General features: G+C 38.1%; 4 protein-coding genes and 1 long non-coding RNA gene across 6 annotated transcripts; 3 read left to right on the forward strand and 2 right to left on the reverse strand.

Moving 5' to 3' along the window:
- Positions 1-55: 55 nt before the first annotated feature.
- On the reverse strand, positions 56-2,660 carry LOC122302505 (AAA-ATPase ASD, mitochondrial-like). Its single transcript, XM_043113800.1, has one exon. The coding sequence runs from the start codon at positions 2,144-2,146 to the stop codon at positions 692-694; it is 1,455 nt and encodes a 484-aa protein (XP_042969734.1). The 5' UTR covers positions 2,147-2,660; the 3' UTR covers positions 56-691.
- Positions 237-3,744, forward strand: LOC122302507. The gene is made up of 2 exons (XR_006240475.1): positions 237-382; positions 3,273-3,744. It is a non-coding gene; the product is annotated as an uncharacterized LOC122302507 (long non-coding RNA).
- Positions 3,745-4,225: 481 nt separating this feature from the next.
- Positions 4,226-5,462, reverse strand: LOC122302506 (thaumatin-like protein). Its single transcript, XM_043113801.1, has 2 exons — positions 5,272-5,462; positions 4,226-5,081 (listed from the first exon to the last, which is right to left on the reverse strand). The coding sequence occupies exons 1-2, from the start codon at positions 5,336-5,338 to the stop codon at positions 4,369-4,371; spliced, it is 780 nt and encodes a 259-aa protein (XP_042969735.1). The 5' UTR covers positions 5,339-5,462; the 3' UTR covers positions 4,226-4,368.
- Positions 5,463-7,094: 1,632 nt separating this feature from the next.
- LOC122302504 (serine/threonine-protein kinase D6PKL2-like) lies at positions 7,095-10,344 on the forward strand. The gene is made up of 2 exons (XM_043113799.1): positions 7,095-8,166; positions 9,231-10,344. Exons 1-2 carry the CDS (start codon positions 7,418-7,420, stop codon positions 10,096-10,098), a joined length of 1,617 nt encoding a protein of 538 aa, XP_042969733.1. The 5' UTR covers positions 7,095-7,417; the 3' UTR covers positions 10,099-10,344.
- Positions 10,345-20,133: 9,789 nt separating this feature from the next.
- On the forward strand, positions 20,134-25,470 carry LOC122302508 (probable prolyl 4-hydroxylase 7). Of its 2 annotated transcripts, XM_043113802.1 has the most exons (9): positions 20,134-20,466; positions 20,544-20,630; positions 20,776-20,833; positions 20,985-21,089; positions 22,587-22,772; positions 23,603-23,660; positions 23,746-23,921; positions 24,108-24,162; positions 25,000-25,470. In XM_043113802.1, the coding sequence occupies exons 1-9, from the start codon at positions 20,360-20,362 to the stop codon at positions 25,305-25,307; spliced, it is 1,140 nt and encodes a 379-aa protein (XP_042969736.1). In that variant the 5' UTR covers positions 20,134-20,359; the 3' UTR covers positions 25,308-25,470. The 2 variants fall into 2 exon arrangements, with proteins under 2 accessions (XP_042969736.1, XP_042969737.1); XM_043113803.1 differs by lacking the exon at positions 22,587-22,772 and having other exon boundaries at positions 20,137-20,466.
- The last annotated feature ends 60 nt before the right edge of the window (positions 25,471-25,530 follow it).

Consider the following 25,530-nt stretch of genomic DNA (forward strand, 5'->3'; position numbering starts at 1 on the left):
TATAAACAAAAACTAATAAAACGTTTTGCACAATAACAGTAGGAAGCAGAGGATATAGAGAAAGCAGGGGATAAATTTCTGCATTTTCATTGATAAACAAACAGCCTATAAATAGGCTAATACATAACTGAAAGCAACATGAAAGTAGGCACTATCCCACGTTAAAAACAAACTCCGATGACTAGGTAAACAAACTCACTAAAGACTAGGACAACCAACGTGCAAATTATTAAATTTCCTCAACATTGTTGAGGATGGAAGTTGAAATATGCAAGCCACCTCGATCCTTGAGCGTGGGTAGTCATTCCAATTGCATCATACCAAGGATACTTGGCCAACAAAATGGAAGATTGCTGACAAAAAATTTATAATGTTCAACCAGGTAAATTTTCCAAACTTTGTGAACTATGTAGAGGATTTTCATTAGCTTAACTCTGGATTTAGGCACACCAAAAACAATAATTCGATTAAACTCGTAGTACACAAAAGTGGTTGGCCTGTAGCAGGTTTTCTTTTCATATAGTAATAAACCTTCTTTGTCCAGTCGTGGAGCTTTGGACTCTTAATTCATACACCAACGTCACTCATTTCATCAGGGATGGCTCCTCCAGTTTGGCTTATTTTTATTTGGCTTATCAGGGCTGATGGCTGCTTTTCTGTGGCATATTTAGGGAGAATTATTGGTTCCACATTATCCTTCATCAGTCATGATTTTATCTTGCTCCTTTGCTTCTTCCTTGGCTGATTGTTCTATCTTTTGCCTTTCTTCCTCAGCTTTCAACCTTGCTTCTTCTTTTTTCGTTTCAAGAGCTTGGATCAGACCCTCCAAGCAAAATGTTGCATCCCCTGAAATTGTCTTGGGCATCAAATGCTCGGCAACATCAGCTGGAGTAATGTTTGTTTCTTCCAACAACTCACGGATTTGGGGAAACAAGTCATGAGATTCAAGATAGAGATAGTTCTTAGCCAGCACCTTGAACGCCTCGAACCTGCAGTAGGACAACTCTATATGCTTATCCATCCGTCCTTTCCGAATCAGTGCTGGATCGAGCTTCTCCACAAAATTAGTCGTGAACACAATCAGCCTTTCCCCACCACAAGCTGACCAAAGCCCATCTATAAAATTTAGGAGTCCCGAAAGAGTCACCTGGCTCCCTCTGGCATCCTTTTCTTCTTTTTCTACTTTTGGCTTCGGATCCTTTTCTTCTTCTGCTTCCACTTTCTCCTTTTCCTTCTTCCTTTGACCAGTGAGATCGAGTGAACAATCTATGTCCTCAATCACAATAATAGACTTACTTGATGTTTCAATCAATAGTTTCCTCAGCTCAGTGTTGTCCTTCACCGCGGTCAATTCAAGGTCGTATAGATCATAGCACAAAAGATTGGCCATGGCAGCAATCATGGTAGACTTTCCAGTTCCTGGAGGACCATAAAGTAGAAAGCCTCTCTTCCAAGCCCTCCCAACTCTTGCATAAAATTCTTCCGCTTTGCTGAAAGTGATGAGGTCATCGATAATCTCTTTCTTCTTCACTGGATCCATAGCCAGCGTCTGAAACGTAGCCGGGTGCTCAAACACGACATGGCTCCAATACGAGCCGTTGTTGGTGTACAGCTTTCGTTGCCGGTTCCTAACTTTAATCGCCTTGCCTTCTTTCAGGACATGATTCAGGTACGGCCGGAGAATGAGATCCCGATGTCGTTTATGGAAAGTGAGCCTGTAGAATCTCTTCTCGTCCGAAACTGGGTGGAAAGAAAGTGACGGTGTTTTGATGATATTTTTCCCAGAAGCCCACCATAGCTTGACTCCTTTAAATTCGTCAGCAACCTCTTCGTGGTCATCCATGCTAAGAACAAGAGACTCTGTGTTCTTAACTATGTCAGCCTTCAGCCGCTTCGCCTGCGAAGAGGTATTGGAGCTGAGGTAGTTCTCGATGGCCGAGTAAGCTTCACTCCGCATGAGACGCTCTCCGGTGAACTCGTTGAACCTGATTTGGATGTAAGGATAAACCAAGCTCAGCAATCTTTGAGAGTACTTCTCGATGCAGTTTCGGAGCTGATAAGGTAAGTATTGCTGAAACATTGCCCACACAAACATCAAACTCGCTATTATGGATCCTGGATGACCAAACATATCTTTAGGTGTCATGTTTGTTTGTTTTCCTTCTTCCTTCTCTGCCTCGTTTTTCTCCTCTAGAAGGAATGCTTGAAGTTGAATCCTTTTAGATCCCTTATATAACGAAGGAGGCGTGGGTGAGTTTGCATATCAGTGTTCATGCCGTGTGATTGAAAATTGACTGGTAGCTCGTCTTGGGGTCCACAGCAGCAGCGGCGAACTTTCCCACGATCACATAAACATGTACGCTGACATCAAAAGTTTGTGATGTCATGGATGGGGGGCTCCAGCCTCCAATCCTCAGAATATCTCTTGGCTCCCAACAGTCCACAAACATATGAATCAAATTTCTTCATGAAACAGGGCTCGGTTGGCTGGGTCTTGCCCAGTGGAATGGCTCCATACATATATTATATTAAACTTGCCCTTTCTATTGCTTGGCTCCCAAAAGTCCACATGAATATTTTTGTTTAGTGCCCATACCGCGGCTTAGCCAACTAAAGGACTTGCGTTGATACAAGTTACAACCAGAGCATGAGAACTCATGTCTTGATTAAATTAAAAAAATCCGCTTTTTGAAATTTGATTTCCTAACTTTGCAGTATTAATGTCCATTTTCGAAATATATATATATATCTAGTTTGGCCCAGATCCTACACTGTGCATATCAACTTTCTTGGATTATATTAACTCAATAAGCTATGTATTTATATAAAAGAAAAAACAATATTAGAGATTTAGGTCAAGAAAGCAGCAAATTATATTAGCGTCATTTACCTCTTCATGAAACAGGTCTCGGCTGGCTGGGTCTTACCCTGTGGAAGGGCTCCTTACATATATTATTGTATTATATTAAACTTGCCCTTTCTTTTTGTGCAGGGGTTAGTTGCCGGTGTTTATGACTCCGTTTGCTTAATTTAAAAATTAGATGATTTTGATTTCTGAATCTGCATGGTGTGTGATGATAAAAAGGAGAGCGAGCAAAAGTAACATTCAGGGATGGCATCGTAGTTTTGTTTTCGTGGAAAAAAAAGATTTTGTTTTGTTTCGTTTTGGTTCTTTCTTATGCTTTTTTGGGTGTACTATAGTATCAACTAGTTGTCTGTAGACTGTACTAGCTATTGAAATTAACAAGTCTGTTCAATATTTTATATTACAGCTCACATGTGTCCTACTCATCATGTTGGGTAAGTCCGAACACCATGACTCTGCTCTTTCGACTGCTATCTTCTTTTCTCCTTTATATTTGCTTTTGCTTACTTTGTTTGCCTTGTCCTCTTCTTTTTCCCGACAGCTTCCAGATTCAGGCTTTGCAAATTCAATTAAAGCATCTTCTCTCCCTCAGTCTTTGGCCTGGAATGCTCAGAAACATGAGTCCTACTCACCTCTTCCTACAAGCTGTGTCTGATGACTGATCTTTCTTCAAGCTGCTGGGCGCCACCCAATGTCCAAATACTTATTTGCTAACATCTTTCAAGGCTTCGAAACTGCATCCATTTAGAATCTTACTCTTATCTAATTTAGAATAACTCTTTACCTGCTTTGTCCCGCATGCTATGTGGTACTTTGCATTATAGCCCTTTGAATTATTTTATTTATTTATAAATAATTCATGTTATATTAATTAACCACCACGGAATCCTAGCCACCAATGTGATTGGCTCGATCTCGACCACCATATGGGTGCCACGCCAAAACGTGGATGGACCGAACTTCTGACAGTGACACTCACCATAGTGGATAATATCAAATCCTAACCTATAAAGGTAAAAAAGACTTGTTCTCCAAGTTTACAAATTCTTTTTTTAAAATGTATTTGGACGGTTTTTAACATTTAGATGAATCCTAACATGGGTCCTCAAGGACCTTTTATCTAATGACTTTAAAATATTTGTCTCTGTTTTATTTTTTTTTTCCTTCTAAGTGGGTCTTTTTTTTAGGTTTAGTGATGTAATCTCAAATAATCTGTGAATAATAATAAAAAAATAATAATAAAATATTAAATAATAGTGAATAATAATAAAAAATAATGAAAAGTAAGTTAAAATAATAATAAAATAATAAATAATAGTAAAATATTATCAAAATACTTTAAAAAAAGGAAAAAAAGAAAAGACTAACATCCTAATGTACACATCACCAATCTAGAGTATTATTATTCGTATGTTTTTTTTTTTTTTGGGTGACTAGTAAAGCCTTACATAACAAGCAATTACTTCAAATCATCTAAGTTAGACAAGCAGACAAATCACACCTTATATGGAAGTGTGATCGTCACCCCACGCTGGACAAAAGGTTATCACATACTCTCTGGAGGCGCAGTTTACCAACGGAGGGGGTGCGTCAAAAGCATAACTATAGTAAGAAGGACATGCATTTTTAAATATCTTTGAGTAGACGTTGGGCTTGCATTTTTCTGGGCTTCCGTACTCATTTCGGCAACAAAATTTGTCAATATCAAAAGCCAAGCAAGCACTTTTGCACGCCACCACTACTCCATTTTTGTTCAAGACTTGGAGCTCTTGCGGGCACATGCTGTTCACATTTTTCAAGCACCCTCCGACTGTACATTTAGGCGATATTTGCCTTGTTGTGACAGTAACAGGGATATTGTACCCATCAACCAAGCTTACATCATAAAAATTTGGCTTGCCTTCATCTCCTTCAAGTGAGATTTCCACAAGTGTGGCTGGGGGAGTGCCTATTAGTCCATTGCAGGCTACTCGTCCATCACAGTCACCTGTTTCACAAGCAGGAGTCCAATTGGTATTGAATTTGCAACCTGTTCTTGCCCAAATCCGGCCACTCCATGTCAGTGGGGCGTAAATCCGCTGTGTCTGGCCTGAGGGAAGGTAAAATCCGCCATCAGCTATAACTGGGAAACCAGTATTTGATGCTGTTGCAGGCCATATGGGAAAAGAGCATTTATTGTGCACATAAAATGTAACCTGATGTGCAGCTGCATTGCCTGCGATATGTTTTCAATTGGATCATCAGCATAGGCATGCAAATTACAAAGTGAAATGGGAAAAAAAGCACTCGATCCCTAGTCTCCAGGCCAACTTAAAGGAATTTAACCACACAAGTAATTTGGAGTATGATATTGGGATTGAGGAATTCAATGAAGAAGCGAATGAATGCTCGTGTTGTGTAATTACCTGCAGATAGCATAAAATGCCAGACTAGGAAGAGGAAGAAAGCAGCAATCTGATCTGGCAACTTCATCTTGAATGCTATCAAGGGAAAGGCAAGATTTGGATATCCTATTTATAGTTGAAAGGTAGCGGCGGTATGTGCTTCTTCCTCAATTGTACTTCAAGGTTTGATGTGAAATCTTTGAAGACAAGAAACGGCAATATGTTTGGCTTTAAAGTAAGCATTGTCATATCTTGAAAGAAAATCAAGAACATGTGGTGCCGTTGAGAAATTGACGCCTGCGAATAAATATTAGTATGAAACAGTCTCTAATTGCTTTGTGAGAGGAAAATCTCTTAACACAAAACCGCATGCAATTCTATGAACATCCCTGATTATCGAAAATTGAATTGAAAGAACAAACTTTGGGTGACATGCACGTTCATGTACCAAAATATGCTTAGCTTGTTTCCATCAAAGCATCATTTATCCTTCTGCTGCTCTGCATGTCACATTTTTTTTTCTTCCTTCCTTTGTTCCCTTTTCGTTTTTCTTTCAACTCTTTTCTTTTTAATTCTAATTATTATTATTATGTTTTACTATTTCTAAACTTCAAAAGGATTATATAACCAGCTATTATTAAGGTCTGGGATTCTGCTACTCCTGTAGGTGTACTGCTGGAATCAATCCCGCATCGTTATTTTCTATCTACTGTGTTGCTATAGAGCTACTCCTACATATAAGGCCACTTCTATTTATGGTCTTAACTGTACTTGTTCTGGATATGATGCAGCTTGAATTAAGTTCCTGTAATCTAAAGCGTACAGCATGAGCTGTGTGCTGAAAATGAACTGCATATGTGCTGTGTTCGCTGAATCGCTGGAATGTAATTCAGTGCTGGTGTAAGTTCTCGTTGCTGTTGGAAACTAAGCAATTTACTATAGCATTGCCGCTTCAGCTATTTCCTCGTGGTTGTGATTCGATTGTACTTCAACGTCACCATTGATAATCACAACTGGGGATGACACCTTGTAGCCTTTAGGCCACATATATCAAGAGTATGCATTAGCTTATTTCCACTAAAGCGTCATTTATCCTTTAATATTTTGGACAGTAACAGACAATTCTAGCAATATTATTAGGTCTAATATTCATGGTAAAAATTATTGTGATCAACTACCAATCTGCAGCCCAGTTTTTATTCAGACATTGGCATTATTATGTTATAAGCCATATTAATGCCATGAGAAATTGCAGGTCATAAATAAGATGGATACTCTGGCCTAACCAGCAAGTGCAGAACTATAGAATTTTCTCATCTAGTAGACACAAATAAAGATTGATAGAAACGGTAGATATTGCAGGTCATAAATAAAATCAGAAATTTAAAATGTACCCAGAAAATTATGTGTAATTGACCAAAGGTGGGCCTCTTTTGGAGGGAATATCCAATGGAATTGGAATCCACACTTCATGACTGCTTACGCCTACTCCTGACAAATACTGTACAATACAGCTTCTGGACGAAACCATCTGACAAATACTACACCCCATTCCCAACAGCGGAGCTTTCATGAATCATCTCGATTCTCATTCCCAAGATGCGCAAGCATTTTCTACAATTTTCTATTTCCGACCCTTTAGATATAACATTAAATACTACAATCCACTCACATATAACATTTAATATTGTAAAATATACGTATTATTTTCAGAAATTGTAAAAAATACCCGTTCAAATACGGATTTGATTCCCAACAAGTCACGCGATACCTAACCTAATTGCAGCTACAAATCCAAAAATCTGGAGTAACGGTACTGGCGGAGAAGGGTTTGTCCGTATAACATGTTCGTTTAGAAAATCTGAAAGGCTTTTGTCGTCCTCGTAAACAGGAACTCTCTCTCTCTCTCTTTCTCTGTGTTTTGTCTCTTAGCTGTAACATTTTCTGGGACGGCAAGAGAGAAATGGACTCAAAGCCCAATTCACTCATCGGGGCTCTCCCTCTCACCCCTGCTCTCATTTCAAATTTGAATACCCTTTTCACCCATCTTTTTGGGTCCCTACGCGCAGCTCTCTTCGCGCCCGCGTCTCTCTCGCCCTCCCTTTGACCGCCTCGGTCTCATCCCCACCCAACTTGACCTCCCCATTCGTCATATTTAATCCAAAACATGTTCGAGTTCGATCAAAGCTTCCATCAAACACTTTCAAAGCCGATTCGTTCAGGCATGGAAAAACCACCCCATCGTAGTGCAAACAATGATACCGAATCCCTCACTGGCAACCTCCAAGACCTCAGTTTGGGTGCCAGTGTTAGCATCAGTCTCTGTAGCAGCACGGTTTCTGGGTCTGATACTAGCGTGACTAGCAGCGATATGAGCAATGCCAGCACCGTGGACGCTCACAAGAATGCTGAACCCGTGCCCGTGGGTGACTACGAGGAAAGCGACACAAGCAGTTCGAGTTGTGTAAGCAAATGTAACAGCTTCGATGCAAATGAGTCCAGCTTTCGGAGCTTTTGCCCGTCGAAGCCGCACAAAGGAAACGATATACGGTGGGATGCAATACAACAGGTAAAAGCTAAAGATGTGGACTTGGGGCTGGGCCATTTCAGGCTTTTGAAGAAGCTTGGTCGTGGGGATATCGGGAGTGTGTATTTGGCCGAGTTAAGAGGAATGGGCTGTTTGTTTGCGATGAAGGTTATGGATAAGAGCATGTTGGCTGGGAGGAAGAAGCTGGTGAGAGCTCAGACTGAAAGAGACATATTGGGTTTGTTAGACCACCCGTTCCTTCCTACCCTTTATTCCCATTTCGAGACCGACAAGTTTTCTTGCCTGTTAATGGAGTTTTGCAGTGGTGGGGATCTTCACACGCTTCGGCAACGCCAGCCGGGCAAACACTTCACGGAGCAGGCAGCGAGGTTAGTTTGTAGTACTAGACTTCCAAATTTTTCTTTGTTCTTTATTTATCTGGTATAGGCTATAGCTATTTTCAGAAGTTGCAACCTTCACTAATACCTCTCCTAATTACTACTGTTACATAATTACTACAACAAAAATCTATAGCCCAGCATTAGTTTTTGATACTTGAGAACAAAAATCGGAGAGAGAGAGAGAGAGAGAGAGATGTTCCATCAGATCTAACTCCTCCCGAACTTGATTATGAATTTAACATTCGATATTAGATGAATGGAATAGAGGAAAGAAATCGAAAAGCGTTTTTGTAACAAAAAACGTAATGTTTTCTCCTTTCATTCGGCTCTCTTCTCATAATCCAAAATTATGGAAAAAATTCTTTTTTTTTTTTCTTTGGATTTGCTAATTGATAAATAAACGAGAAAAGCAAATTGGTTTACTATAAATTCGGTCATACTTTTGGCCAAGTTAAGTTTATATTTGTCCATCTCAATCACTCACATTTAATGAGAAGAAAAAATATAACTGAAATAAGAAGTGGGTCATGATCGCAATCTTATTTACTTATTAAAAAAGCTATACTGTCGCAAAAATACGCTTTTCCATTCCTTTTTGTTAAGACTTTTGCTATTTACTTTTCTTTATTTTTTATTCTATTTTCTAAACATACAGATTCCATCTGTTTTATTTCGCTTTGTTCCTTTCCTTTGTACTTTATTCATTTTCAGTCCTAAATCTCGAAGGAAACGAAAGGCTTGGCTAACGTCCTTCCATTATTTCCCATTCCATAAAGCTGGAATATCCTTAGATGATGGTGTTTGCACTTCTAGTTTGCATCTCATTATGGTCCCCTGTGGCATATTATTAAGGATGATGCGATTGGTTTTGTCTGGGTTTTGTTTCGCTCTTGTAATATTAGCTCAGATTAACGAACTGTGCCTTTTAATATCATTTTTTTTAGCTCCTTTGGGCCATCCAAATGGACTTTAGTTTATATATTATTAAATTTATGATGACTTCTTTGTTGCTGATGTAAAAAAGATGTCTGAATTTTTGTTTTGCTTTCCAGATTTTATGCTTCTGAAGTGCTTCTTGCGCTCGAGTATCTACACATGATGGGAGTGGTGTACAGAGACTTAAAGCCTGAAAATGTATTGGTGAGGGAGGATGGCCACATCATGCTCTCTGATTTTGATTTGTCATTAATATGCTGTGTGAGTCCCACCCTTGTTCAGTCCAGTATAGAGCCATCATGCAGGATATCTGCTTACTGTATTCAGCCATCATGCATTGATCCAGCCTGCAAATTACCCGTTTGTGTGGAGCCTTCTTGCTTGCAACCGTCTTGCTTTAGGCCACGTTTTCTCAGATCCAAAACGACTAAGGTTAGGAGTGAAAAAATGGTTAGTGCAGATTCACTTCCTGTACTAATTGCAGAACCAACAAGCGCCCGCTCTATGTCATTCGTTGGGACACACGAGTATTTAGCACCTGAGATAATAAGAGGAGATGGTCATGGGAGTGCTGTTGATTGGTGGACATTTGGTATTTTCCTGTATGAGTTGCTACATGGGAAGACACCTTTTAAAGGCAATGGAAACCGAGAAACACTATTCAATGTTGTTGGTCAGCCCCTAAAATTTCAGGAGGGATCTTCTATCAGCTTCGCTACAAAGGATTTGATCCGGGGCCTGCTTGTAAAGGACCCACAAAAGAGATTAGGATTCAAACGAGGTGCCACTGAGATCAAACAACATCCCTTCTTCGAGGGTGTTAATTGGGCTCTCATTCGGGGTACTCAACCTCCAGAAATTCCAAAACCTCTTGATCTTGCATTTTTGAGCCACACATTCAAGTCATCGGTGCCTCCCAATGACAAGGGTGTCGCTGATTCGGATAGCTCATCAGGTCCTTACTTAGATTTTGAATTTTTTTAATGAATTTTAGTAGCCAAAGCGGAAAAAAGAATAGAGGTGTTTTATTCCTCGAAATTGTCATGGTTACGATATTTTCCTCGTGAAATTGTCATGGTGGAATTTTTGCTGTTCTTTATTTCGTTATGGTGTCTGTAGTATTGGCATATAGATGATGATGTTGTACTCGCTTGATTCCTTTTCAAATACATCGAAAAGAGAAAAATGAAGTAAAGGGACAGAAATGAAGCTGACGTTTGTTGTGCATGATCTCTTATCTCTATCCCCCAGCTTTAGTGAGTTCTTTTAACAGGAGAGTTTCTTGAGGCAGTCCTTTGATGGTGGGTGTGAAGCCCCTTTTTGATTGTCCCTTTTGTGTCATCAACGTTTGTCTGAAATGTCACACTGTAAATCTCCAAAACTTTATCCACAGATGAACTTTTCACTTTTGTAAAAGGAAATTTCTGATTTAGACAACACAGAAACAAAATCATACTGTTGGGCTGGACTCTGAATGCATCTGGCATTGATACAATGTGATATCTTTGTAGCATAGGTCTTTAACAGTGTTGGGTTCTGCTTCCTGAATTGTTCCAAGGACAAAGATGCTTTATTCCTCTGCAATTACAGGCTTTTTTATACCAAAATCATACTTTAATCATATGTTCTTTCCAGGTCACTGACCACAGTATCAAAATTCAAGATCATGTTTAGTGCAAAATGACCAAGGCTCGACTATTGCATTTCACCCATCATTTTCACCATCATCAGTCCTAAATGTCGAGAGAATTGAGACAAACCAGACCAACTTGAGCTCATCTTAACAATACTTTTTTCAACAAAACATTACACCCATGATTTCTCTGATTCTTAAAACTGTCAAAAAGAAAAAGAGAAAGCCTGTGGAGTGTACTCGTGCATCTTTTGTTTTACAAATAAAAAGGTCCATGGAGCGCCTTAATGTAAATTGTAATGATAAAATGTAATAACTCCTTGGTATCCATCCCCTTCAATAACCCAACACCAAAAGGAACAGATTAATACTGCTGTTTAACAACAAAGAAGGGACAGGAACCACACACGAAAATATGGGGGCCACCCAAAAAAAGGTGCATCTGCTCCTCTTTTACAGTTGGATTAACTTTGGGACAGGGCAACATTAAAAAGTAAAAATAAAAGACAAAACTTGTACGCAGCAACCGAGAAGTTCGTCCAGAACCAGTTAGAAGGCCGTCTTAAATACCAACCCTTTACAGTCATTATTTTTTATTTTATTTTATTTAAAAAAAAAATAGAAGTGGACCAGCCATGTACTAAATTAGGTGTACTTGTTCGGTTTGGACCATTTTATCCCTTCCCACCGACAGTCTTCGGCCCTCTAGTAAAAATTTTCCAGAGATATTTAAGACGGCAATTCAAAGTAGGGCAGTGAACTTAATTACCCCCCGCCCCCCAAAAAATAGGGCAATGTTAGTGTTCCACTCAGTTTTGACGTGCTTATTAATATATTTTTTAAAATTTTTTAACATATTAAAATTTTTTAGAAAAATATAAAAAATTATTTCTTTAATTATTAAGTAAACAAATTAAAAAATAAATACATAAACGATTAAAATAAAGTACAAACTTAGAGAGCAAATTAACATTTTCCTTCAAAGTATCATGTATATGCTTTTAAAGATAAAGATAATTAATATTATTATTCCTTTTGAATGCCTTTTTATTCAGATTATTAATATATGAATAGCAGCCACTTAATTACATTATCAATATATGGAGGATACTAAATTCAAAAAATAAAAAATAAAAAGTAATTTTTCAAAATATACGTAAACTGCTTTTTTTTTAATCAAGTTATCAACACCATGTAGGTTGGATTTTTTTTTTTTTTTTTTTGTGTGAGAAGAAAAATTGAATTTTAAAAATAAAAATTAAGAAGAAAAGAGATGAATTTAACATAAAATATCTCTTCATTGATCTAATATCTTAAGTCTCGTTTGGTTTTGTTAAATGAGATTAAATCGAATTACTTCAAGGAGCGAAATTTTCACGAGGTCGGATCTTTGTTCGTCTTACGGCCCACGTCACTATGTCGTTTATACTTCTACATCACTTAGGAGGCTATTAGAGTCTCCTAAATAATTACACGCTTCAAGATCAAGAGATCTAGATGGTTTCTCTAGGAAAATGTAGAGAGAGAAGATAGTTCTTCTTAGACTTTTTCTACACCTATAAAATGTACGTACACTCTCTTTTAAAAGAGTTTTCACATCTGAAAGTTAATTAACTTCCCTGCAAATGAGGAAGTTAAATAACTTCCCTTAAAGTTGTGATAGTGGTGGGGAGTTAACAAATAACTTCCCCACCTATGTGGGTAGTGGACACAACTTGGTAATGGGTTAACCCATTACCAACATCTCCCACTTGTCCACTATGGACGTTATGTCTATTAACAATCTCTTTATGTTCTCTCAATCAATTATCCCTCATATAGAAAATGAAGCGTGCGACTTGACGAGAAGACAAAGGGTAGGAGTACTATATTAAGTCACCATCATACTAACATAGTACATCACTCATTATATCTCGTCGATGCCCCAGATTATTTGATCTCACTAGATCAAGTGTCCTTAATCCCTCACAAGTTTATAACTTAAAGCAATTCTTGACCTCATATCATATAATATGCTCATGATTATATCGAGTTTAAACGACATAATCGCCCGGGCTATAAGACATAAAATAACAAGTAAGAATCCAAACAATCTTCCCTAGACACTCATGTCAATTCCATTAGACTTGACTGCTTTCCTAGACATGTTCCGCGAGACCGTATCATACGTGGCCCTAAGAAAACATGTTAAAGTAACAACATCAAGTTTTCATTTCATGACATAGTTACAGGTTCAAGGGCATTAGATCATTTATTGATCCATTAGGGCTCACATAGTGATGGAGTAGGGATCCATCCAATCACTCCCTCAAAAGGTCGTCTATAGCACATACAGTATGAAATGTATGTAACGACGAAACCCCCGCTTAATTGGGCATGTCATATTCAAAACGAATCTTAGTTTAGTCGTCACAAAGACGTTCTAACTTGAGTTTTTTAGCACAGTCACTCATCTAGCGCCTACCTAAGATCTCATATTCCGCTTTAATTAGGCTTTTATGAAGTTGTGCAAATGCTTCATATACGACTCTTGTAAGTCTCATATTAACTAAGCTAAGGCGATATTATTTAAATTTATCTTAAATGCCCCCAAAGCATCAAGATATTTACTAGCTCGCTTTCCAAGCGCCAAAGTAAACAATTTGTCTCATCTTGCTCGCAACTCAAACACCAAGGTGAACAATTATGTGAGTAGACTGATCTCTGCCTGTGACATCTTTATTATGTGTGCTTTACACTTAGTATCACTTAATTAATCATTTGAGATAAATACAATAATCTTACTGCGATAGATACTAATAGTGTTAAATATACAATAAAGTTAAGGTATCATCAATACAACATATATCAAATCCGAAGAAGTCCCAAACTCCTAACATGAGTTTGGAAAACATTTTTACTAGTAGCCTTAGTAAGAGGATCAGATACCATCTTGCTAGTAGAGATATGTTGCAGGATCACCTCACCCCGCGCAACAACATTTCGAATGTAGTGAAAACAAATATCTATGTGTTTGGTTTTGCCATGGTATTTGGAATCATTGGCATATGCCAAAGCTGCCATACTATCACTGTATATCTTAACGGCTTCATTTGCAAAAGCCGTAACATCTAGGCGCTGGAAGAATCTCCTCAACCAAACAGTTTCTTATACAGCTGCTGAACAAGCAACGTACTCTGACTCCATCGTGGACAAAGCAATACATGATTGTTTCTTGCTACACCAAGAAATAGCTCATCCACTAAGCATAAATGAGTAACCCGTCGTGGATTTTTGCTCATCTTTGTCACTAGCCCAATCAGCATCGCTATAACCCTTCAGTCTCATGTCTCCACCCTGGTAACAAAGAACGAGGTCTGCTGTCCCACGAAGGTATCAAAAAATCCTCTTAACTGCTTGCCAACGAACAGGTCCTGGGTTACTCTGATAACGACTAACCAATCCAACCGTAAAGCAAATGTCAGGTCGTGTACACAACATAGCATACATCAAACTTCCAATTGCACTTGCATAAGGAACTCTGGTCATTTCTTTCTTTTCCTCATCATTCTTAGGGCAATGTTCTAGGCTCAAAGAATAACCCTTCTCAATTGGAGTGTCTATGGGTTTGGAGTTATGCATGCGAAATCGTTCTAGAATTTTCTTAACATAAGTCTCTTGAGACAAACCAAGAAATTTCCTAGATCGATCAATTGAAATTTTAACTCCCAGCACATAATTTACTTCACTCATATCTTTTATCTCAAAAGTATAGGACAACCACTCTTTTGTGGCGACTATTATCTCCATACTATTTCTAGCTAATAATATGTCATCCACATGCAAAGATAAAATTAGAAAATATTTTTCCTGTACGTTTGACATACACACAATGGTCTTTTTCTAGCATTTCAAAGCCAATTGAAGTAATGGCCTCATGAAATCTGAAGTACCATTGTCTAGACGATTGTTTAAGGCCATAAATAGAACGTTTCAGCTGGCATACTTTGTGCTCTTGTCCCTCAGCCTCAAAACCAACAGGTTGATCCATATCAATCTCCTCGTCTAGTTCTCCATTGAGAAATGCAGTTTTTACATCCATTTGAAAAAGTTCCAAATTTAGATATGCAATTATAGCTATAATGAGGTGAATATAAGCAAATTTTACCACAGGGGAGAATGTTTCTTCATAATCTATACCCTCTCTTTGAGTATAACCCTTTGCCACTAGTCGGGCCTTATACTTGTCAATTGATCCATCTGCCTGACGCTTAATTTTTTAAAACCTATTTGTTTCCAATAGATTTGCGCCCAGGTGGAAGATCAACTAACTCCCAAACTTGGTTCTTTTCCATGGAACTCATCTCATCTCTCATAGCAGCTAGCCATTTATTTAAAGCAGGTGAACTTAGTGCTTCTTCATAAGAAGAAGGTTCATCAAAGTTATACGGAGCACACATGAAAGATTCCTCTTCAATCTCAAAACGACGACGAGGAGTGGGTCCACGTTCGCTTCTACGTAACTGAGACTCTTGTGAGTCATTTTCTAGTGGTATACTCCCACTAGGAGGCAAGTCACTCTCACTATCTTTTGCGATTCTAAGATGTGACAATACTCCACCCTCGCCAAACGATGGTGTAACTCCCTCAATTTCTTGTAACTCTAAAAGTTCACAATCATTCTTTGTTTCACCAATACTGGAAAAATCACTCTCGATAAATGTAACATCACGAGACTCAATTTCTGTCATCCCTCCGCTAGGATATTCACCAAACATTACATAACCCTTTGAGCTCTCTGAATATCTTATAAAGATATACTTATTTGCTCTAGGGCCAAGTTTCCCATACTTATGGGAAGTAGTGTGAACATAACCTGTACAACCCCAAGGATGCAAATGTTCCAAATTTGGTTTTGCATTATTCCATAACTCATATGGGGTTGACGGAACTAACTTGGAAGGCACACGATTCAAAATGTAGGCTGCAACTAAAAGAGCATCCCCCTAAAAAGATATTGGCAGGTTAGCTTGCACCATCATTGATCGAACCATTTCCAATAGGGTACGATTTCTTCTTTCCGCAACACCATTTTGTTGTGGTGTGCTAGGAATCGTTAATTGCCTGCGTATCCCTTTTTGCTCACATATTCCTTGAAACTCTTTAGATAAGTACTCTCGACCCCGATCAATTCGTAGAATTTTTAAATTCCTTTCTTTTTGATTCTCAACCATAGCTACAAAGCGTTTGAAACAGTCGAATGCTTCAAAACGATAGGAGATCAAATAGACATGACTGAAACGTGAATAGTCATCTATAAAGGTGAGAAAATAAGAGGAGCCATGTACATTCATAGGTCCACAAATATCAGAATGGACTAGCTCTAAAGGATAAGATGCCCTATGAGCCTTTCCAAAAGGCTTCCTACAAGCCTTACCAACTAAACAAGGCTCACACACAGGTAGGCTTATATTAGCGAGAGACCCCAATAGGCCTTCTCTAGCTAGTCTAGCCATTCTATCTTTTCCTATGTGGCCTAGTCTAGCGTGCCATTTCAATGAATTAGAAACAACATTATCATCATTTGAAACCACAAAAGAAAATGAGGAATTATCTAAATCCAACGTAAAGAAACCATTCAAAAGAAAACCATGTCCATACAAAGCCCTATCCAAATAAAAGTCCAGCTGAGGGCCATCAAAATGAAAAGTAAAACCAAGTTCCAACATAGAGATAACTAAAAATAGATTACATTGAACACCAGGTGCATATAGCACATCATGAAGAAGTAACAAGCGCCCTAAACGTATCTTGAGTTGGTAGGTGCCAACTCCAAGCACTTCCTCCCGAGTTCTGTTACCCAATATAATGTACTGTCTGCCAACTGGTATTCTTCTATAATCTACGAACCCAACTCGATCTCGAGCTACATGTTTGGTTGCTCCTGTGTCTACAATCCATTCAGGGATTGAGTGAGCAACAAAGATATATGAACAAATATAAGTAATGAGAGAGTTGTGTTTAAGGGGTACCTTCTTTGCCTCAGTGCACTCACGAGCAAAGTGTCCCATTTTTCCACAGTTATAGCACTTCAATTTGGACTTGTCCTTGCCAGCACGCTTGCCTCTGCGGCGCTTTGCTACTTTTCCATCATTTGGCCCAAGATTTTTTGTCGTTCCAGTAGATCTCTCATGTTGCTTACGCTTAGGCATGAATGCCTTGCGCTTTCCAACTTGGGCAACAAGTAGAATATTACGGTGCGCATTTATGCGCTCCGCCTCTAGCTCTAAATGGCGAGATATATCAGCAAAAGTCTTAATATTCTCACTGTGTGTCAAAACAAGTTTCATTTGCCCCCAAGTTGACTTGAGCAATGATCGTATCACAGCAGTAACTTGTTGTTCATCAGTGAGATTATTGCCAGCAGCCTTCAAATCACGAATCAAGATAGACATCAACCTCAAATGCTCAGTCATGGTATGTTTAGGGTTCATAACATTCTGCTCAAACCTCAAGGTGAGTGCACGAAGCCTAGTAGCTGATGTTCCCCTATAGGTGATTTTCAGTTGGTTCCACATATCTTGAGCAGTCGGGCAGTTCTCAAACTCCTCAATAAGATCATTGTGCATGCTGCTAAGCCTGGTAAAGCGTGCACACCGATCTTTCTTTACCCAAGCCTGATAGGCTTCCATATCACGACGATGTTGGGAAGTATTCCCTTCCTCAGGTTGAATCATAAGGTGAGACAGATTCTCAAGGACCTTTTGTTCATTAAGCAGATATTGGATTTTTCTATGCCACATATCATAATTGGTCTCATCCAATTTCTCTCCTTTAGTAAGGTCAGCAACTTACGTTCTTAGTAACCATTATCACTACATTCATTACACGAAATTGGACATTAGCACATATTTAATTTTATTCCAAAATCTAACTAGACAATGGAATTCCTTCCTATATAGTGAGATTGAAAATTTCGCAAAAAGCTAGTAATCATCTCCCACTATATGAGTCAAAATACCATATCCAATTAATTTTGAATAAAATTGATTTATTTATTTTTTTAAATACTCAAAAATCATGCACATATACTCCATTCATAAAAAAAAAAAGAATTCATAATCATGCGAATAGGCTCCACCCGAAACCTCATTGGTAATTTGGTGCATCATGTTAAGGTGACCTTAAAGTATATCGATAGACGTGAAACACATCTCTTTACATGGCTTCAACAATAAAATTACATTCCCAATATTACATATCCAAAGAAAAACCTACTACAAATTTTCTAGGAGAACAATAAATTAATAGGGATGCCACATCATCGATATACTTATAAGGTTCACCTTATCCATTCACTTAAAAAAAACACATGAGCCCAACAAATTACCAATATCAACTCTATCCATTTTAATTAAATAAACTAATAAACTCAAACATTCAATCATAGTAGTATGGATGATGGTTTAATGGATAGAGAGCCCACATTCTCAACTAATGAGAAGGGTTTCATAGGTTATCAAAACTAGGGACACATATTCAATGTGGACATTCATTTAATAATAAATCAAGACATATATTCACAATTGATTTATATAAAAAACACATAACATATAAAATTTAGACTTGAGGAAGTATGACAATTTTTTTTTTTAACAAAAAAAAAAAACGGCTCTCTATTTCAAGGAAAAAAAAGAAATGAATCAACTTTAAACACCAACACTTGATTACACATGCTGGAAGTGACAAAAAAAATGCGTCGGAATCCTCCGCACGCGCCCCCACGCTCCGCCTATGCGTGTGGGCTTAGTTTTTGCTCTAGAGGCTGGTTTTCCTCTGTTTCACTTGTTGCGGCGGAGAGTGCACATCACCTCCTCCTCTCATGGTGTTTTCAGACTCTAAACTTAAACTCCAGTGATTTTAATGTGTATATTTGTTGGTAAACTGATTAAAAACCGGAGCCAAATAGATGGGTGCACTACACTTTCTTTTACCGAGAGTGGGACAAGGAACAAAAACTGTTCATCGTCTTCTTCCTCAAGCCAAAAAATTGGTTTTTTTTTTTATTTTGAGCAGCCACATTCAATCGATCATAACTTACTCATACGAAGTCCAAATCGTGCATATGATATATCAAATTAAAGCTATCGAACCCAGCTTTCTAAACATGTAATATTTATATCCATAAAATAAGATATGATTTGTTAAAACGGGGCTCAAAGTCACGGTCTCAACATGAACTTTAAAAACTAGGGTTTTGGATTTCTTCTTCTATATTCAACGAAATTTCACCAAATTTAATAGACATGTTTCTGACATTATATGGAATATTTTCATGTAAATAATTCAACCTTAAACAAGTCATACCGTAGCCTCTAATGAAAAATCTGAAACATAAATAATCATAACATATCATCAATTACATGCGTTTACACTCATTTCAAAGCATCAAACAACATGTAATCATATTCATATGGGCGAAAACAAGCAACCTGGCTCTGATACCAATGTTAAATGAGATTAAATCGAATTACCTCAAGGAGCGGAATTTTCGCAAGGTCGGATCTTTGCTCGTCTTACGGCCCACGTCACTATATCGTTTGCACTTCTACATCACTTAGGAGGCTACTAGAGTCTCCTAAATAATTCCACGCTTCAAGATCAAGAAATCTAGATGGTTTCTCTAGGAAAATGTAGAGAGAGAGGAGAGTTCTTCTTAGACTTTTTCCACACTTATAAAATGTACGTACACTCTCTTTTAAAAGAGTTTTCACATCTGAAAGTTAATTAACTTCCCTGCGAATGAGGAAGTTAAATAACTTCCCTTAAAGTTGTGATAGTGGTGGGGAGTTAACAAATAACTTCCCCACCTATGTGGGTAGTGGACACAACTTGGTAATGGGTTTTACCCATTACCAACAGGTTTGATTTGGTTATACAGTTAAAATTATCTCATTTTATCTATCTTATATAATTATTATAATTTTCTTAAATTTTTATATAAAATATAATAAATAATTTAATTATATTAAATTTTAAAATAAAAATAAAATTAGAAAATAAAATTTTAATAATATCTCATTTAATTTCTAATTTTTATCTCATATTTTTTTTATTATTTTTTAACTATAAGAACTTTTGAAAAAAGAACAAATTAAGAGCCGCACCGCACATCAGACCAACATATGAAAAAGTGTCGAATCAAGGAAAAATCTAATTATAATTATAATTATATATTAATATATGTACTAAATTAATATGATTAATTTAAAAATAAATTTTATTAAAAATAATATTAATTTAAATATAAAAAAATTAATATTCATACCTAAATTAAAAGGTAACTTTGTATACGTAGGAAAACTCCAAATCCAATTCCAATGTGGCGCAAACAAACAATATTTAAACGAAGAAAAAAAGAAGCCTAGACTCCCCTTGGCGGCCTTGTCCTTCGTCTAGTCGCCTGATCTGCCCGGTCCAGACAGACTCCAGTTCTCCATCTCTTCGTTGAATTTTCAAAGCATTTAATTCAAATCAGGAAACCTCATACCCTTCTTCTTTGTGCCCGAACCCCAAAGCCAAAAGTCTGCCCCTTTCTCTCTCGAGATTGTATCTAACAGTGACGGACTTCTCATGGATTGTCGATATTTAATCCCACTCTCTATCTGTTTTCTTTTCCTTCTGCCTCGTCTCTCACTTTCAGCTATCCAATTGCGAGGATTGCTGGGAGACAAGAATACGTATGCCTCTGTGTGTGTGTTTGTTTTGTGGAAATGCCGTTAAAAATCATTTATTTAAATTTTGATGCGGTTTTCAGGCCTGAATCGGTGCTGAGATTGAACGGAGGTGCTTTCTCTCCTGCTTTGGATCCCACTCGTGTCACTCAGCTCTCATGGCGTCCCAGGTCTCTCTCTCTCTCTCTCTCTCTCTCTCTCTCTCTCTCTCTCTCTCTCTCTCTCTCTCTCTCTCTCTCTCTCTCAGTTTAGTAAATCTATTTTTCTCTTTTGCTGTCAATATTTATTTATTTTACCTGCATTTTACTACCGAAGGGCTTTCGTTTATAAGGGATTTCTGACCGATGGAGAGTGCGACCACCTGATCAAACTGGTAATTCAAAAATACTGAGAATTCTCCCTTCGATTTCGTATTTTTGTTAGAACATGTAGAATTCTATGAGCATACTGAGAAATTGGATTTTATTTAAATGTATCTCTTGTCCTTAATTCGATTTCGATTTGAATTATTTTGGGGAAAGTAGTCTAGGGATAAGCTGGAGAAGTCGATGGTAGCGGATAACGAGTCCGGTAAGAGCATTATGAGCGAGGTCCGAACAAGCTCTGGCATGTTTCTTCAGAAAGCTCAGGTATTGTTTATCCCTCATCTGCCCCACATTTATGGACTTCTTCTGAGACTGCGTTTAATTCTGTGCATGTAGAATTGTACGAATTTATTGCCATTGCTTATTTCGTGTAGCGTTGGAGATGCGTATACATTGGCAAATTTAGTTGTGAATCTTACCGTGTTAAATATTTGTGGTTTTTGTGATCTTATATGCTTGTCTCGCAGTGCCTAACCCAATCAAGAGAATGACGGGCTGCTTTTGGCATTTAGAAAGCGATGCTGGTTTTAGGCGATTGCACTCGGTGTTTCGTGTATATTATCTTTAGTAAGCAGGGCGTCTCTCAAATTTATTTAACTAGGGGATCATTAAGTACAGTTTTTACTTAACTAGCTAGTCTAACAGTGAGTTATGATTTTAAGGTTTGGAGCGTATGGGTAATTTCCAAAGATACAAACAAGGTAATAAAATTATAATGAAAGGTTTAAACATGCATTTAAGTTCGGGGATTAGTGCATTTAGGGTTAAACAGTGAAAATTACTGTTGGATGGCTAGCAAAATATGTCAGTTTTCTTTATAGGTAAATTGATAACAAATTATATTGTTATCAAACGTTTTTGACTCTTTGTACAGCAGAATTCTCCTGCTTTTTTGGTGACCATGTCATGGAAAGAATAACTTTGTCTTAGGAAACAAGGTTAGCTGAACGTTTTCTGTAGACACCCTTTGAACTAATTTAATGGGTGGGCACTGAACCCAGTGCATGATACAATGGTATATATAGATATCTCTTTGGTATCTGAGGGTGAACTATATTTGGTTAAAATCGGCTTTCTACATCAGAGAAACTGACTTGGAGCTGTACCAGTTATGTCGGGTATAATATCTGTTCAAACACTTTTTTTTCGTCCCAGCCGTTTGAACATCCATTAATCAACATGAAAAACTTTTGGAAACTTATATGCATATGTATCTGCATGTGTATGCATGCTGCCTCATGTGCATACCTCTGTTTGGCTGTGAAATAGTGAACCTTTATTTATGCACCCCCTTAGAATCACATCCGAGAGGGTGGTTTGTGTTAGATCTGGAATGTTTATGACTATGCTGCAATTGGTTGCTGCAAGGACATGACCTGTTTTTCATATCTATCTTGTGAATATGCACTTGTCAAAAATGAAAACGAAAACTTTATTTTGTGAACATGCATTTTCCAATTATTTTTTTGATAAATAAACAAATTGTATTGATCAATGGCAAAGCCAGTGTTACAACTCTAACGCCCTAACTAGGTAGGCACATCAGAGATAAGAAAATCATGCATGGCCATGTCATTAAAATCCACAGCAATGGCCCAGCTACAAAGTGTTCTAAAAAATAACAATTTAAGCTCCTCCACTGATCTTTCTTGGTCCTCAAAGGTCCTTTCATTTCGCTCCTGTCATACGCACCACATAATGCATAGAGGGATCATCTTCCAAATAGATTTGATTGGTTTTCTGCCCCTTATATTTGACCAGCTGGCCAGCGCCGCCTCCATTGTTTTAGGCATCACCCAAGCCATATCCAGTCGCGAGAATACCTCATTCCAGAGTACCCTTACCGTATCACAGTGTAAAAGGAGATGGTCTACCGACTCTCCCCCTCTTCTGCACATGCAACACCAGTCGGCGATAATGATCATTCTTTTCCTCAGATTATCTGTAGTAAGTATCTTTCCCAGAGAGGCAGTCCAAACAAAGAATGATACTTTAGGAGGAGCCTTATTTCTCTAGATTTTTCTCCAAGGAAACAGAGAAGTGGGCTCATTGGTGAGGGCCTTATAGAAAGATCGAACTGAAAAATTACCTTTGTTTGTTAGAGTCCACCACAACACATCCTCTTGTTGGCTATTTGGTCTTATAGAGTATAAGAGGCTATAGAATTCTGCGAAAATACTTAATTCCCAATCTTGTGCAGCCCTACTAAAATTAATGTCCCAAAGAATTTGGCCCCCCTCTAACTCCATGATGTCTGCCACTAAAGCTTCCTTATCTCTGGCCAACTGGAACAAGGGAGGGTACATGTCTTTCAAAGCCCTACTAGCACACCATACATTGCTCTAGAATTTGATCCTTGATCCCATGCCCATACAAAGCTTAACATGCCGGTTAAAGACCCCCTATCCTCTTCTTATATGTTTCCATAACCCCACTCCATAAGCTCCCCTTACTTCTCTAGTACACCACTCCCCCCATAGACCACCATGCTTCTTCTCAACCACCAATTTCCATAGAGAGTCATGTTCCTTGGCAAATCTCCACATCCATTTGCCTAATAGCGCACGATTGAAAGTCCTTAGGTTTCAAACCCCTAAGCCTCCCCCTGATAAAGAACGACACACCTGCTCCCACTTAATCAAGTGGAACTTGAACTCCTCCCCCAAGTCCCCCCATAAGAAATCGTGTTGGAGCTTTTCAATACGTACCGCCACACTTGCATTTTCCAATTATTATAACTTGGAAATGCTTACTCGGTGTCTTGTTTCATCTTGAAGGATGCAATAGTTGCAGAAATTGAGGCCAGGATTGCTGCATGGACATTCCTCCCAGTAGGTAATGTCATTACATTCTTGTAGGTTTATGATTTCTTCGTGTATTGAAAATTTTTGAATTTATCTTTCTGTTTCTGTGTAAACAGAAAATGGGGAGGCCATGCAAGTACTCCACTATGAGCATGGTGAGAAATATGAACCGCATTTTGATTTTTTTCATGACAAGGCTAATCAAGAACTGGGTGGCCACCGGGTTGCCACTGTATTAATGTATTTGTCTGATATTGAGAAGGGTGGGGAGACAATCTTTCCCAATTCTGAGGTAAACAATTACTTGTCAGTGTGACTATCCAAGTGGTCTTCTCTTTCTTTTTTGTCTTTTCTTGAAATTCCATGGAGAACTTTTATCTGGTTTCACGGCCCATGTCTTTATGTCATGTTGTGTGTGCGTTGTCCATTTTCCACTTTCTGTGTCTCTAAGCCGGCATTTATTAGTTCTCTTCTACAGGTGTCTCAACCAAAGGATGATGTCTGGTCATATTGTGCTAAAAATGGCTATGCAGGTATTAATTTGTTGACAGATAACAAATCTGAGTCTCTTCTATTGCTTTACTTAAGAACATGCTAGTTTGTGTTGGTTAATTCAGAATCCTTGTGAGAAATTGACGTAGCTACGAACACTCAATATATAGTGCACAATAAGTTCTGTTTTACCCTTTTTCCTTCTTGAGTTGGAGTACTGGAAATTACTTGTAGGTTGTATGCCAATAGCCTTTTGCGAACTGATTACTGGTCACTTCTGAATTGTTTGTTTGGTAATTTAATTTATAAGACAGAATCAAGTCGTTTTTTAGAATCAGTTCACGCCACTGCTATTTTTTGGTGGGAAAAATCCACCACTTTTACCCAGTGTTACAAGATGCTCCACATGATAGGGCCCATTTATGAGAGAGTAATGCTATCTACAAGCTCCAAATAGACAAGTCCGATGCAGACATTTTGTAAAAAAGTTCTCACTAAAAAAGAATAGGTTTTTAAACACTTATTGAGGTGGGGTCCATTTTTTTATAAAGGGACTGTGCGGAGCTTGTACAAATAATATCTCCTCCAGGTATTACACTTTTAATTTTTGGACCTTGTCTCCAAATCTATTGGCTTGCAAACCTTGCTTAACTTTGATTGGGGTCCTGGGGATGCATCTTACTATAATGTTCTTTCAGCATTGTATTAAACCTGGTAAATCCTTACCAACCAATAGTTCTGCTGATACCTTTCTTACAACATTTCTCCCTTTCATTACATTTTTTAGTTAGTATGTCATACGATTGTATAGCATAGCATCCGGGTTCCCTCCCTACGTCCATTTTAGAATCTGAAAAATCCTTTTTATAACAATGCAGTGAAACCCAAAAAGGGCGATGCCTTGCTGTTCTTCAGTCTTCATCCTGATGCAACTACAGATACCTACAGCTTGCATGGCAGCTGTCCTGTTATTGAGGGTGAGAAGTGGTCTGCAACCAAGTGGATACACGTGAGGTCCTTCGACAAACCTGCAGGGGACACGGACAGTGGGGATTGCGTGGATTTAGATGAGAACTGCCCTATGTGGGCTAAGACTGGTGAGTGTGAAAAGAACCCTCTTTACATGGTGGGTTCTAACAACTCTTCCGGGAAATGTCGGAAGAGTTGCAAGGTCTGCTCATCCTAAGTAAACCATTTTCTAGTTTGTCCTTCAGTTAAATCATGTAATTGTTGTATATAACATTGAGCTCTGACTTACTGGCACATTTATCACATTTCCGCAGAGCCAGACCCTCTTAGCAGGCTCACATATATATAAATGAAGGGAAAACCTGTTTATCGTGAATCAATCACGTTTTTCTTTTTAAGGCTTTACATTGATACTCGATCTTGCGTTTCTAATGAATCAT

The sequence above is a fragment of the Carya illinoinensis genome, chromosome 3 (genome assembly GCF_018687715.1).
Source record: "Carya illinoinensis cultivar Pawnee chromosome 3, C.illinoinensisPawnee_v1, whole genome shotgun sequence".
NCBI classification, from domain to species: Eukaryota; Viridiplantae; Streptophyta; class Magnoliopsida; order Fagales; family Juglandaceae; genus Carya; species Carya illinoinensis.

Excerpts from the sequence above, each read along its gene's own strand:
- LOC122302504 (XM_043113799.1), top strand. The coding sequence starts at position 7,418 with ATGTTCGAGTTCGATCAAAGCTTCCATCAAACACTTTCAAAGCCGATT. Across the intron at positions 8,167-9,230 it reads TTCACGGAGCAGGCAGCGAG|ATTTTATGCTTCTGAAGTGC; the intron begins GTTAGTTTGTAG and ends TTTGCTTTCCAG.
- LOC122302508 (XM_043113802.1), top strand. The coding sequence starts at position 20,360 with ATGGATTGTCGATATTTAATCCCACTCTCTATCTGTTTTCTTTTCCTT. Across the intron at positions 20,834-20,984 it reads GCGACCACCTGATCAAACTG|TCTAGGGATAAGCTGGAGAA; the intron begins GTAATTCAAAAA and ends TGGGGAAAGTAG. Across the intron at positions 23,922-24,107 it reads CAATCTTTCCCAATTCTGAG|GTGTCTCAACCAAAGGATGA; the intron begins GTAAACAATTAC and ends TCTCTTCTACAG.
- LOC122302506 (XM_043113801.1), bottom strand. The coding sequence starts at position 5,338 with ATGAAGTTGCCAGATCAGATTGCTGCTTTCTTCCTCTTCCTAGTCTGG. Across the intron at positions 5,082-5,271 it reads GCATTTTATGCTATCTGCAG|GCAATGCAGCTGCACATCAG; the intron begins GTAATTACACAA and ends AACATATCGCAG.
- LOC122302505 (XM_043113800.1), bottom strand. The coding sequence starts at position 2,146 with ATGACACCTAAAGATATGTTTGGTCATCCAGGATCCATAATAGCGAGT.